General features: G+C 40.1%; 1 protein-coding gene across 2 annotated transcripts in view; it reads left to right on the top strand.

Moving 5' to 3' along the window:
* The window catches only part of LOC124551060 (mitochondrial 2-oxodicarboxylate carrier-like), a 92,320-nt gene extending 79,394 nt beyond the window's left edge, over window positions 1-12,926 (top strand). For both annotated transcript variants that reach the window (XM_047125938.1, XM_047125937.1), the window contains exon 8: window positions 12,569-12,926. In XM_047125938.1, coding sequence (XP_046981894.1) covers window positions 12,569-12,689 — 121 coding nt within the window. In that variant the 3' untranslated portion in view covers window positions 12,690-12,926. The remainder of the gene's footprint in view (window positions 1-12,568) is intronic.
* Window positions 12,927-13,466: the final 540 nt, after the last annotated feature.

The following is a 13,466-nucleotide window of genomic DNA, read 5'->3' as shown; positions in this document are numbered from 1 at the left end:
TGAGCCTTTAACCTCCAGGGAACAGGATAGAAAGTTCTACAATACGTTTCGTGCGGCTTAACGTAGAGATGGCATATGTATCCCTTAATAACTCCTGGCCTTTCATCAAACACGTTTTCATACGCTAATAATAATTCTTTGAGCTGCTTCTTCTGATCTTCAATAATGCAGTCGGATTCATTTAACTTCTCATACACTAATTGACCGAAATCTCCTTTGACTTGGAACTCATTAATTACGTGCTGTTTAGAATTTTGTGCCGTCCTGATTACTTGCACACTGATCCCACTATTATATTTTCTGGTAAGGCTTTCTTTTTTCAACAAGTCCAACTCAATTTCTTGTTTATTTACATTCAACCAAATTTTTCCTGTTTTAAAATCTATTCTGCATCCGTATTGACATAGGCTGTCGACTCCGATAATGCAATCTACCACCAAATTTTTCACAACAAGGAATGTGCTTAATATTGCTACATTTCTGACTTCTACACTAAGTAGTGACTGCACTTTTACATTAGCCGATCGAGCCCCCACGGCGCCTATTATTCTGCAATTTTGAGCTGGAAAAATTGGTACTCGTCTTATATTTCTGATCTTGTTGAATAGAGCCTCCGAAATAACATTTGTGGTTGCAGCTGTGTCTAAAACCGCCACTATAGGTACAGTCTCCAAAATGACTTGCACTTCGGCTACTGCCACCTGTTCCTTATCCTCATCTTGGGGTTCTAAGTCCTCGGTCAATTCATCTGCCAGTAATCGTCCATCATTATACGTTAGCATGGGTACACACATCCTGTTGCCCCTCAACCAATTGTTGACTGCTCCTCCGGGGCACGAGTGGGTCCTTACAAGTTTGTTGGATTTTGATTCGCCTGCTGGTTGACATCGTCTGTCACTTCGGTAATTACCAGTTGATTCGCAGATGTCAGTCCCCACTGATGCTGGTTATTTGAGTTCATTCCCCCCCCCCCCCCCCCCCCCAGTTGATTCCACTTTCTATTATTGTTATTGTTCCAGGCTTGAGGTCTGAAATTCCTTTTGTTCCCCCACACGGGATTGTATCTTTTCCCATTTCTGTTGTTCCTTGGATACCCCCTCGCAAGGCTATAGCCGGTATTACTATTGAGATTCTGAGGGGTTTCTCCACTATTTAATGATCTCTGTGCATTCCCTTGCCTATCGTTTGGCGGAGGTTCTATCTCCCTATATTGGAATCTGTTATTACGGGCTTTCTGGTTGTTCTCTTCGATAATATCTATATGGACTAACGTCGTGAGGAACGACTCCAAGTCTTTATCGTTGCCGTAAATCAATTGATTCCGGATGCTGGTTGGTAGTCTTGCCTTAAGTATGTTTATTATATCTGGCAAGGGCATAGGTCTGTCCCAGTATCTTGTTTTATTTATATATTTTTCAAAATACTTCCTAAGGCTTCCTTTTGAAAAGGAGAAAGGCTCTGGGTAGAGCACCTCCTGCCTCAGGTGTTCCTGTACCCTTTCTGACCAGAACTTTGCTAAAAACGCCTTCTCAAAATCGTCATATGTCGAGCAAACAGAAGTCATGTCCGAGGCCCAGATTGCCCCCGAACCTTGTATATATCCTGTAACGAAACTGATCTTCTGCCACTCCGACCAATTTCTGGGTAGCACTCCTCTGAAACTTCGAATAAAAACAATTGGATGGACCCCCCTTTTGTCAGTGTTAAAAATCTGGAATTGCCGATGCTTTATCATTTTTTCTTTGGCATGGCAAAGGCTTTCGTAAGCTCCGTTAGATAAAAATTCACGCGAACAACTAGCTCGTGGCAATTTAATGTTTGAGTTACTTACACCAGTTGGTATCGTGTGCGAATGTACAGTAACTGGCTCTATAGTCGCTGCCAACTTCTGCTGCTGACCTGTATTCATTTGTTCTGAGCTTTGTTGTGAAACGCGCATCGACTCTTCTATCGTTTGTTTCCAATGCTCTAAATCAGCACCTAACTGCTGTCGCACTTCCTCAAGTCCTTTCGCAAACAAATTCTCTTCCTGTTTGCCAGATAGACTCTGGAATGCTGCCTTAACATTTTGCTGAACGTTTTCACACATTAGCCTTTTATTTTCTAATGTGATTTCGGATAATTTACCCGTTAATACATTAATTTGGTGGTCTATAACGTCTTGACGCTCTGTCAGATGTTCAACACTTTCTTTTAGGTTAGTCTGCGTACGTGCCAATTCAGGAAGTTGCGCAATTGCACATGACATGGCATCTTGCTTTTGTACTAATTGCGGAACCATTTCCACCTGTTCCCGTACAGTATCTATCTTAATAGCCACATACTCCTGCATTTCTACACGTACACGGTGAGTAGATTCCTCACATTGAGCTTTCACCAATTCTATTTGTGCAGTTAATTTTCGTTCCGTCTCTTCGGCCTGATCTTTAAGTTCCTTGGTCTTCGCCTCTATCCGCTGCTCTAATTCGGAAAAACTGTCTTGTAACTGCTGCTTAATCTCAGTTTTCAAATTTTCCTGTCCTTCCGTAACTGAGGCTAATTTCGCGTTCAAATAATTTTGCCCTTCAGTAACTGAGGCTAATTTTGTATTCAAATCATTTTGCCCTTCAGCAACTGAGGCTAATTTCGCGTTCAAATCATTTTGCCCCTCAGTAACAGAGGCTAATTTCGCGTTCATGTCGGTTTTCAAATTTTCCTGCCCTTCAGTAACTGAGGCTAATTTTGTATTCATATTATTCATGCTCTCGGTTATCATCTGCATCTGTCTCATGATAATGACTAATGGATCTAATCCATGTTGCGTACTTGCCGTTACATGTCCCTCCGTATCTACGGGGCGTTCTATTGCACTATCTGTAGCCATCGGTTCTACAACACTTCTTACTGCATCATTATTATCAGTGCTAACAGCTGAAGGCTGTTGCGTGCTGCTCTGCTCTGCTTGACTCATCTTAAACATTGCCCTAGTTAAAACCATATAAATATTCTACCGTCAATATATATATCTTCCTTCTACTGTCACTATATGTAACTCCATTCACACAAGAGTACTTTTGTGGCTAGTTTCTTACTGTACTTATACAGATAAATGCAACTGGGGCAGGTCAATCAAATTACATCTAGCATGAACACAATTAATCAATGTTCAAATATCCAATAATACTAAATAGAAAAGCGTATACTTCATCTATACTAGCAAGCTTTAATAATAAAATTATAGATCTGGCCTTTTCTCTGCGCCCAGCGTGTTGTTTTATGTTCTTATTTGTAGATCCACTTAATTTGACTGCGAGTATTTCCTCTCTTTTCCAAGCGTCAGTTAAGTTGGCTCGTCGTAGTTCACATGAAACAGAGAACAAAATTATTTTAACAACGTCCAAAAACGTGTCCTGTCACGGATTGGCCATTATAATGAATTATATAATGTTATTGGGGATGCAGCTTGCCTCTAACTTGGTGTAATGTTTTGTCTGTAAAGACGTGTATTTGTTGCCTTTATGATTCCTTCACTCTCACACATAAATCTGTACCGTAAAGTAAGGGCCTCCTGTTTTGTCTTTAGGCTGATCCGTGATAAGACAGGCAAACAATTATACTAATGGAGGATTCTGAGTATTTTCTCTAATTTCATTCACTCTCTCTCTCTCTCTCTCTCTCTCTCTCTCTCTCCCCTTTATCTATGTACGATTTTAAATATAATATTTCATTACGTGAAACCAGCCCAATAGAATCTCTGGTGGAGCCCTTCGTCTTAACATTCAGCGGCTGGCTTGCTGTAAAAGATCTGTATATCTATTATTATTGTTAAGCGCTGCATTCAGTTGGGAAAATCGATCGTTTGAACAATTCGTTCCTTTTACGATAGATTTTGAATTTCAGATGTGTCCGAAGCCTTTTTGGACGATTTTATAAAGACTTGTCGATTGCAGGCTCTCTTCGTCACAGCTGAAACTTCCCCACTAATTACAGGGCCAAGACAATCATCAATGATTCAGACAAAAAACTCATTCGTCATTCACTCTAGAATAAAAGGGTCACAAACCTTATTTTTGAGGAAAATTGTATATTCAATCCATCTCCATTACATGTTCCGTTTTCTGTTGATTCCAAGTCTTACTTAATTTGCATTTACAGTTTTTCTCTCTCTTCGAATAACCCGCTAATGGCACAAACGTTAATAACTCGCTTTAGCAAGAAGAAGAGCAAATATGTCTCTTTTAGAAACCCGACAATCTTCCAATAGATACTTCCGAAGCTGTCCTCGTTACCCGTCTATAATAACCATGGAGAATACATATATGTATCTCTGTTATTCCAAAGAACAAACGTACTGGAAAATACCTTGGCGTCGACGAGCTGTCGGCGCATATATTACTAGAAAATCCGATCAGATGCTTTTCAAAAGCGAATAAATGTGGATGATTTGATTGACCATTATTAATTATTGCGTGGTAGAGGGTAATTTTCCGTGGGGAGATTACAAGAGCTGCATATGATAAAATAGAAAGATGTGGCAAATTTGTGTACATGGTTAGAAAGCAGTATTTGAAATAAAAAAAGCTATGTAATATATTGCCTTTCTGTTGTTTTCTCAGTTTGTTTAAGTTTCCTCAAATTCAGGATGTATTCCTGCTTTACCTGGTGCAATCCAGATTTCTGGTTATTCAAGCATAAATGTTAGAAATAAAATATAACAGAGCCTTGTTGATTTTTATTATTTACATAGTTTCTTGTTTTCACAACAACTTACTGGATTAAGTAGTAAAGCACTTCAACGTTTCACATAACAGAACAGCACAGCATTTCTAGAAATGAACCACACCACATTACAGAACTGTGTTGAGTTACACTAAAAACGCAAGACTAACAAAAGTGACGAGTGATGCTTAACTCTCAGGGCGGATCTATTTATATCTAGATATCAATCTGTGCATCCAAAGGTAAAAGGTATATGCAATTAATATTTCATAATATTTACATTAGAAGTGCTTTTCAAATTGTAATACAAAAATTATGGAAATAACAACAACAACGATAACAACATCAACATCAATAATAATGACATCTTGGACATTCAGGAATCCAGCCTGATGTTCACGTCGTTCTCACATGATATTTCAACAATGTGCCTCGCTATCTTCTTCAGGTGCTACCTGAGACTGGTCCTTGGGTCGATCAAGTCCAGTATTTATGCATGGAACGAGCTGGGCGTTCCCTAATCGGTCTGTGCCGAGTCGAGAGTTCCATTCTCCAAGTGCTCAGAACACTGGTCCACAGAGCACAAACTCTGTCAGATCCTAATAATTTGGCCACAGAAATGGAAAACTTATGATCTGTGTTCAACAGGGATGGGTGCTCCTCTGGAGATATCCAGAAGGCACTTCAACCTGCCAATCAGCCGAAGGATACAGAAGAAGAATCAGAAGAGGCAAAGAAGATGGCATACCTGCCATATGCCGGACCTATCTCTGCCAAAATTAGCAGGATTCTCCAGAAATATGACATCAAGAGCATATTTTGCCCACCCACCAAAATTGGGGCTGTGCTGGGGAATCTAAAAGATGACCTGGGGCTATACAAGCCAGGTATTTACAACATACTGTGCCAGCGTGGGATGTTATACATTGGCCAGACCACCAGAACTGTGGACATCAGGTATAAAGAACACCAGAGACATACCAGACTCAGACAGGCAACTAAATCAGCCATAGCAGAGCATTGTTTGGTACTTGGTCATTCAATGGATTACAATGATACCAAGATTGTGACAAAGACATCAAGATTTTGGGACAGTGTCTTTAAAGAAGCCATTGAGATTAATGTCACAGACAACCTAATCAACCATGACTTGGGATACCAAATCAGCACTGCCTGGAATCCAGCACTTGAGTTTGTGAAAACTCAACGCAGGACACTCTGGGATTCTACAAGAAATAGAAGTGAAGGCCGAGAGAACAGCCGTGAGACAAGGTGTCAGACATTAGAGACCAGATTTGACACACCCCAGATCATGAACTCGACTTCAGAAGACGGCCGGGCTGGGCACAGACGGCGGTCGCAACACCGGCGACCAGAGAGGGCCAACGTAGCCACGTCTGGCGGGTGCGGACCGATTGTGGGGTGCCCAGCACGAAACAGAAGTGGAAATCATAGTAACAGTCATGAGACAGAGTACCTAACATCTCAGATCGGGTCTGACACATCTCAGATGATGACCACAACCGTTGAGGATGGCCAAAACGGGCACAGACGGCAGTCGGAACGTCTGCGATTGGAGAGGTCCATTGAAGCCGAGTCTGGCAGGCACAGACCACAGACAGAACACTCGACTCGGTGTGGACCGATAAGGGAATGCCCAGCTCCTTCCAGGCATAAATACTGGACTCAGGTAGCACCTGAAGAAGACAGCGAGGTACGCTGTTGAAATATCATGCGAGAATGATGCGAACATCCGGCTGGATTCCCAAATATCCAAGATGTCAACAGATTGCCGGGAAAGCATAAAAAATAACAATAATAATAATAATAATAATTTCAGATGTTTTTCAGGATTAAAACAAAAAATGTTCGACATAACTTCACTGGTTAGATTCTCTTTTTGAAAAAATTTCTTGTTACATGTTTTTTCATTTGTACGTAAGTAAAATAATACTCTATACCTTATTAAACCATTATTATGATTTTTGAACGATGTCCACGTATCGAGTAGTACATTTATTTGGGTGTATCGAAAAGTACATTGAAGAAAAATGTCATTGACTAGTTCCTTACAAGTGGAAATATAAAAAGAGGACCATTGTCCAATCCAGATGCTGGCAGCAATGTCTCAGTATAGCATTGATGGTGCAGGGCCCAGTGTGTGGTGGGCTGCGTATGGAACACTATGGGGCACTTCCATTGAGCACTAACTGGTGCACAGTTAGGGAGGTGCTTCAGTGCAAGAGCAAAAACCAAAAAATAAAAAAAGAACGCTTCTGGAAATTAACTGCAAGGGTGCAAGTCAACGCTAAGTTCCGTAACCTCTCTCCTGAGATCATTTGTGTTTAGAACAATAAATTCGTAAATGAACTGTGAAGTGGGAAAATCTTGATGTGAGTAGAATTTTTGATCCAACAGACAGAATTTTGTTATATTTGAGAGTCAGTCAGTAAATAAGGACTCCAATTTTTTTCTCAGAACTTATTTGTTCTTAACACCTTGAGGACCAGCAGCTTAGACACATTCTTGGTCCAGTGGACCAGCCATTTTTAGTGTGTTTTTGAAATGTCACTGGCACATTTCTATTTAAGGTATCTTGAAACAGAAAACATATTTTGAAATAAGTCTTTATGGTTTATTTTAAATGTTTATTTTAATTATATTGGTTGATGACAAAATTAATAACAACAAACATAAAATTTATGGTTTCAGTTTCACAAAAAAATGTGATTTTTTTTATTTTTTTATTTTTATTCATTTATTTATTTATTTATTTTTTTTTTTTAGTTTTGTGTAAATTCACAGCAATTAGCTTCAGTGTGGAAGAGTTTGAAGCACTGTGGCACGCCGAGTGGTACACTGCAGTCTGGACACCACCAGCTGGTTTCCTTCCTACCTGCTTTACCACTAGATAGTTTTTTTTGTTTTCTCAGAACAAACTCACACTCTAGTTGGACACTCCTTCATCTCAGAGGCTGGAATATTTCTGCAAAATGGTGTCCTAGAAGTCTGTTGCTGGGACTGATGACCATAGATATTAAGTCCCGTAGTGCTCAGAGCCAAGTCTGTTGCTGTGAGTTTCACTAGGAACATTGTCTAGTGCCAAATTTATACCTTTGTGAATCAGTCCTTCACCAATTTGTTGTAGAAAAGTGGACAAATAGCAGCTCTTTCTTTGAGCAGGAGTCCTGGTTTCCTGGTATAAGACAAATGCATTTGTTGCAGCCATTATAAGCACGTGAAGAACAATTCCTTCCACCACATCATCTGTTTCCTCCTAAATGCATAGTAAGAAATCATGTGATCACTCCTATCGACCCCCGGTTTATAAATATTATAGTCACGAATGGCATTTGGTTTTGATTTTACTTTGATACCTTTAGAGACGAATGGAAAAACTGGTAGAAGCCGACCTCGGCGAAGATCAGTTTGGAATCCGCAGAAATGTTGGAACACATGAGGCAATACTGAGCCTACGACTTATCTTAGAAAATAGATTAAGGAAAGGCAAACCTACATTTCTAGCATTTGTAGACTTAGAGAAAGCTTTTGACAGTGTTGACTGGAATACTCTCTTTCAAATTCTAAAGGTAGCAAGGGTAAAATACAAGCGAAAGGCTATTTACAATTTGTACAGAAACCAGATGGCAGTTGTAGGAGTCGAGGGGTATGAAAGGGAAGCAGTGGTTGGGAAGGGAGTGAGACAGGGTTGTAGCCTCTCCCCGATGTTATTCAATCTGTATATTGAGCAAGCAATGAAGGAAACAAAAGAAAAATTTGGGTAGGTATTAAAGTCCATGGAGCAGAAATAAAAACGTTGAGGTTCGCCGATGACATTGTAATTCTGTCAGACAGCAAAGGACTTGGAAGAGCAGTTGAACGGAATGGACAGTGTCTTGAAAGGGGGATATAAGATGAACATCAACAAAAGCAAAACGAGGATAATGGAATGTAGTCGAATTAAGTCGGGTGATGCTGAGGAAATTAGATTAGGAAATGAGACACTTAAAGTAGTAAAGGCGTTTTGCTATTTGGGGAGCAAAATAGCTGATGATGGTCGAAGTAGAGAGGATATAAAATGTAGACTGGCAATGGCAAGGAAAGCGTTTCTGAAGAAGAGAAATTTGTTAACATCGAGTATAGATTTAACTGTCAGGAAGTCGTTTCTGAAAGTATTTGTATGGAGTGTAGCCATGTATGGAAGTGAAACATGGACAATAGCTAGTTTGGACAAGAAGAGAATAGAAGCTTTCGAAATGTGGTGCTACAGAAGAATGCTGAAGGTTAGATGGGTAGATCACATAACTAATGAAGAGGTATTGAATAGAATTGGGGAGAAGAGGAGTTTGTGGCACAACTTGAGAAGAAGAAGGGACCGGTTGGTAGGACATGTTCTGAGGCATCAAGGGATCGCAAATTTACCATTGGAGGGCAGCGTGGAGGGTAAAAATCGTAGAGGGCGACCAAGAGATGAATACACTAAGCAGATTCAGAAGGATGTAGGTTGCAGTAAGTACTGGGAGATGAAGCAGCTTGCACAGGATAGAGTAGCATGGAGAGCTGCATCAAACCAGTCTCAGGACTGAAGACAACAACAACAACAATAACAACCTTCCTTTCTATGAACAGATGTGTCAGAGCTGGTCATTTTGTGCACAGTGAATAGGCATGGTACATCTCTTGTGTCTTTCCACTTCAGACAGAGCAGATGATTCCTCTTCATTGACACAGACTCATACCTTTTCAGTTTTTTGGAAACAATTTCGTTTGGTAGTTCTTTCCATTTAGTCATGCATGAACCTATTGCTTTCATTTTATGTTGTCACAGAAAATCGAATACTGCTGGTGAACTACAAAATGTGTCCATGTAAACAATGTGGCCTTTTCCCAGGTAATCTGCTAGCAACCTCTTCAATAATGTTATTACAGAGTTGTCTTGAGTTCCTTTCCAAGCATATACATCCAATCTAAGAACTTAACCAGTTTTGGAATCACGCACAATAAACATCTTGATTCCATACTTGTCAGGTTTATTTTTTATGTAAACCCGAAATACCACTCTTCCACAAAAACCACACATGCCTTCATCAATAATGAGGTTTTCTGATGGGTAAAATGATTTTTGTGGTTCTAATAAGAAATGATCCAGGATTGGCCTGATTTTACACCTGGGGTCATGCTGAAGTTGACTTTTTGGAACGTATTTTGCATTGTCATTCAAATGCAGGTTTGATAATATTGCATTGAATCTATTTCTGGCCGTAACAGAACCAGGGAAAGGGGTTAAAATAAAATTGTTGGTAGACCAGTAATTTGTCAGTTTTGCTTTTTTTCACAAGACACATGTGTATAAATATGCCAAAAAACAAATACATTTCGTGCAGCTTTACTCCCACCCATAAATTACAAAAACTGTGAGGCTTTACCCTGGAAACTGCTCTGAGTTTGTCATAAACAGACTTTGCATATCTGTTTGTTTTGGATTTTGAGTGTTTCATTATGGAATCGGGGAAAAAGATCGAAAACACATTGAGAGGAGTGGAATTCTCATGAACAGCTGCCATTACTCCACTTTTCTCTACAAATTGTGGCACAGTACTCTCATTGTCAGCAAATTTACAGCCTAATTAGGCACCAGTGGGGTTTTCCCGCAAAATTCGTTGCCTCTTTGTTGGAGGTACAGACAGCTCTGTTGCAGCCAACCTCTGTGTTGTAGAGGATGTACTTTGTTCAGTTAACACTGACTGCACAGATGCAGCAGGCTCATCAGATTCCTCTGCAAGATAGACGAGACGAACAGAAATAAATTTTCTGCTAACTGAAGCAACTCGAGCAATGTAAATTGTAAAAATAACACTGAAAAAAAGCTGCACTAGACAGCTCCTTACCTGTATCTGGATCCTCTTCATTCTCTTCACATTCAGACAATTTCCATTGAGAACCAGAATCATCCAATTCTTCTTCTAAGGCTTCTAAAATTTCTATCTCACTCAGAAAACATGACATATTTGAGAAAAATTAACAAGAAATGGCAAACAGTAATGAGAACATTTGAAACTCACATCTACACCAATGCACAATGGCGCAGCGTGTCACGGAAGTTGCTGTGCGTGTCTTGCCATTTCTTTTGACGTAGTTCTAAAACCGGAACACAGAGGGAAGCAGCAGTTGAGGGACATATAGGAAGGTGTTCCACGAAGCACTACCACAGTAGCTGGCCTGCTCCCGGACGGCTAATGGGCTGTGAGTGGTGTGCAGCAGCCGCCCGACCTATACTCGGGTGCGGTCATTTTGAAGCAGTTCTGTGGCCCGACCTATGCTCGGGCACAGTCGCCCAAGTGTCAGTAGTTACAATTTGGAGAAAATATCAGTCAACATTTCTTTTACATGTACTATTTTTGTACATGGTCTCCATCTCATTCTATGGCCTTATGCCTGTGGTTTTAAGAGCATGAATATCCTGTTGGTAATAGCTCTTCTCCTGTGCTGTTAGCCACATTTTCACTGCACAACTTATGATCTCATTATCTTCAAAATGTGTCTTACATAGATAATACTTCAGTGGCCCAAACAGATGGAAGTCCAAGGACACCAGGTATGAGCTGTAGGTTGGATGACAAGTGATATCCAACCCAGTTTGTCGATGTCTTCCCACGACATGAATTTTGTGTGTGGATGTGCATTGTTGTGTGGAGGAAGATTTCTTTTGGATTCTTGTCAGACCTAAAAAATTGGAAACAGTTCTTGAGTTTGTTCAGTATTCACATTTCTTCTTCTTCTTCTTCTTCTTCTTCTTCACCTTGTCCCGTATATCTACAGGATCGCCTCCATGATGGAGGTGTGCATCGTCTTGAGTCTCATGTTCAATTTTACACATTGTTTACCAGAGGCATTACGTGGGTACCAGCCCAGTATTCAGTCATCATATATGACTCTGAAGTAGTGGTTTATCCTTTTGGCAACACATTGATGAAAATGACTCCGTCACATCCAGAAGACTGTCATCACGACTTTGCCAGCAGAGGGAGCAGCCTTAATTTCTCTCTCTCTCTCTCTCTCTCTCTCTCTCTCTCTCTCTCTCTCTTCCCCCCCCCCCCCCCCCCCCTCCCCCTTTTGTGATTTTGGGTGACGCCACTCCAGTGACTGTCCTTTAGTTCCCAGTGCATCCAGTTTGCATCATCTGCAATGATCTATGACAGAAGGGCCCATCCATCAGCCTCAGATTTCCCCAGCAGTTCATATGAAATAGTTTTTCTTTGAAAATTGTGGATTGTTTTGAGTGTTTATTGAAGCTATCTTGAGGATGCCTTTGAATATCCAAGAGTGTCAATCATAGTAGACTCACTTCCAGTGCTCATTGATACCTGTAGAGCCAACTGTCAAATGTGATGTGATGGTCTACACAAATAATGGCATCTTTGTGATTTGCCTTGTGGGGAACAGCGGTTGTTACAGGATGTCTTGAACGTGGCCAGTCGTGAAGCTCCGTTTCTGTCCAGCAGTACTCTTGTTAATTGCATCACTATCAAACACTATACACAATTGTTTATGGATGTTCAACACAGTTTCTTTTTCTGCAACCAAGAATTTAATTACAGCACATTCCTTGTAAATCATGTCTTGTGTTGATACCATTTGGGTGTTTCACTACAGCTCTGTCATCTGTTGGAATTGTTTGAAACTTCACACACAAGCAGATAAAACATAGAATTTGAAGCACCTAAAGGGACGTTCCTCATATATATATATATATTAACAGCTTGGGAAAAGAAAAAGGACTTTATTTATTGAAAAAACTCATAAAAATAAGAAATATAAAATTTTGTAAATTATCTTCTTGTATGTAACCAAGCTTTCTTTCCCCTTACAGATTGCGAGCTCTTTTCAAAGGTCTGCTTCCGAGACTTCTGCGAAGAGGTGTTGGAAGTGCCCTAATGGTGGCTGCTTATGACTACACGTATCGGTACCTTACCAATGGATTCTCAGAGTAGTTCTGTTGGTGATATAATCACAATTTGTGTCTAGTTTCTCTAGTCCAGTCAGTAATGGAGTGTGTGGATCAACAGAATTGCATGGGAGCATAGGGGTCTTTTTCATGGGATTTTAAACACTAGTATTATAGAGGAGCCATTAAGCTGAGCAAGTGATGTGGTAACAGGTTGTGAAACTTATCTGTGCCTTGATCACTGTTAACGCTTTGGGAGCTGAATGAAAATATTGGTGATTGCTTTGTGGAATTTTTTTTTAACACTGAAAAGATTTTAACATTTCCTACAATGTGTGTAGAATATCATTGGTGCTAACTCATGTTTGTGTGCAAAGTCTTCCAAGGTAACGGAGTTGTAACCGTCATGGCCATTTGGTAGTTTTGAGCACAGAAATGTATTTCAAATGTTCAGATATGCTATTTTTGTATGTGAAATTTGATATGAAAATAACTTATGGATTCATATTTTATATAAATTGCTTTTCTTTGTGCACTGTCAGTCTCAGTGTCACACCTATTGGACAGACTGATTTTTTGTTGTTGTTGGTTTAACTGACTGACAGTTATGTCCACGAGCAGTCAGCATGCTTGGTGACAGAAAACATAACATTCTTCCCAGATCAGAAAAGAAGGAGGTGGTAAATGACTGAATATAGAAATACAGAAGTTGGTGATGGAAATTTTGATAGGCTAGTGCTGTACCAATAATTTGATGTCAAAAGGTGTTTGGCCAGCTACAAGCTGTTCCATTTCTCTTGACCACCCTGAATAACTTTTTGTC

This window comes from Schistocerca americana, chromosome 9 (assembly GCF_021461395.2).
Source record: "Schistocerca americana isolate TAMUIC-IGC-003095 chromosome 9, iqSchAmer2.1, whole genome shotgun sequence".
NCBI classification, from domain to species: domain Eukaryota; kingdom Metazoa; phylum Arthropoda; class Insecta; order Orthoptera; family Acrididae; genus Schistocerca; species Schistocerca americana.
The sequence above is the reverse complement of the archived record's forward strand: the minus strand, read 5'-3'. Positions and strand labels throughout refer to the sequence as shown.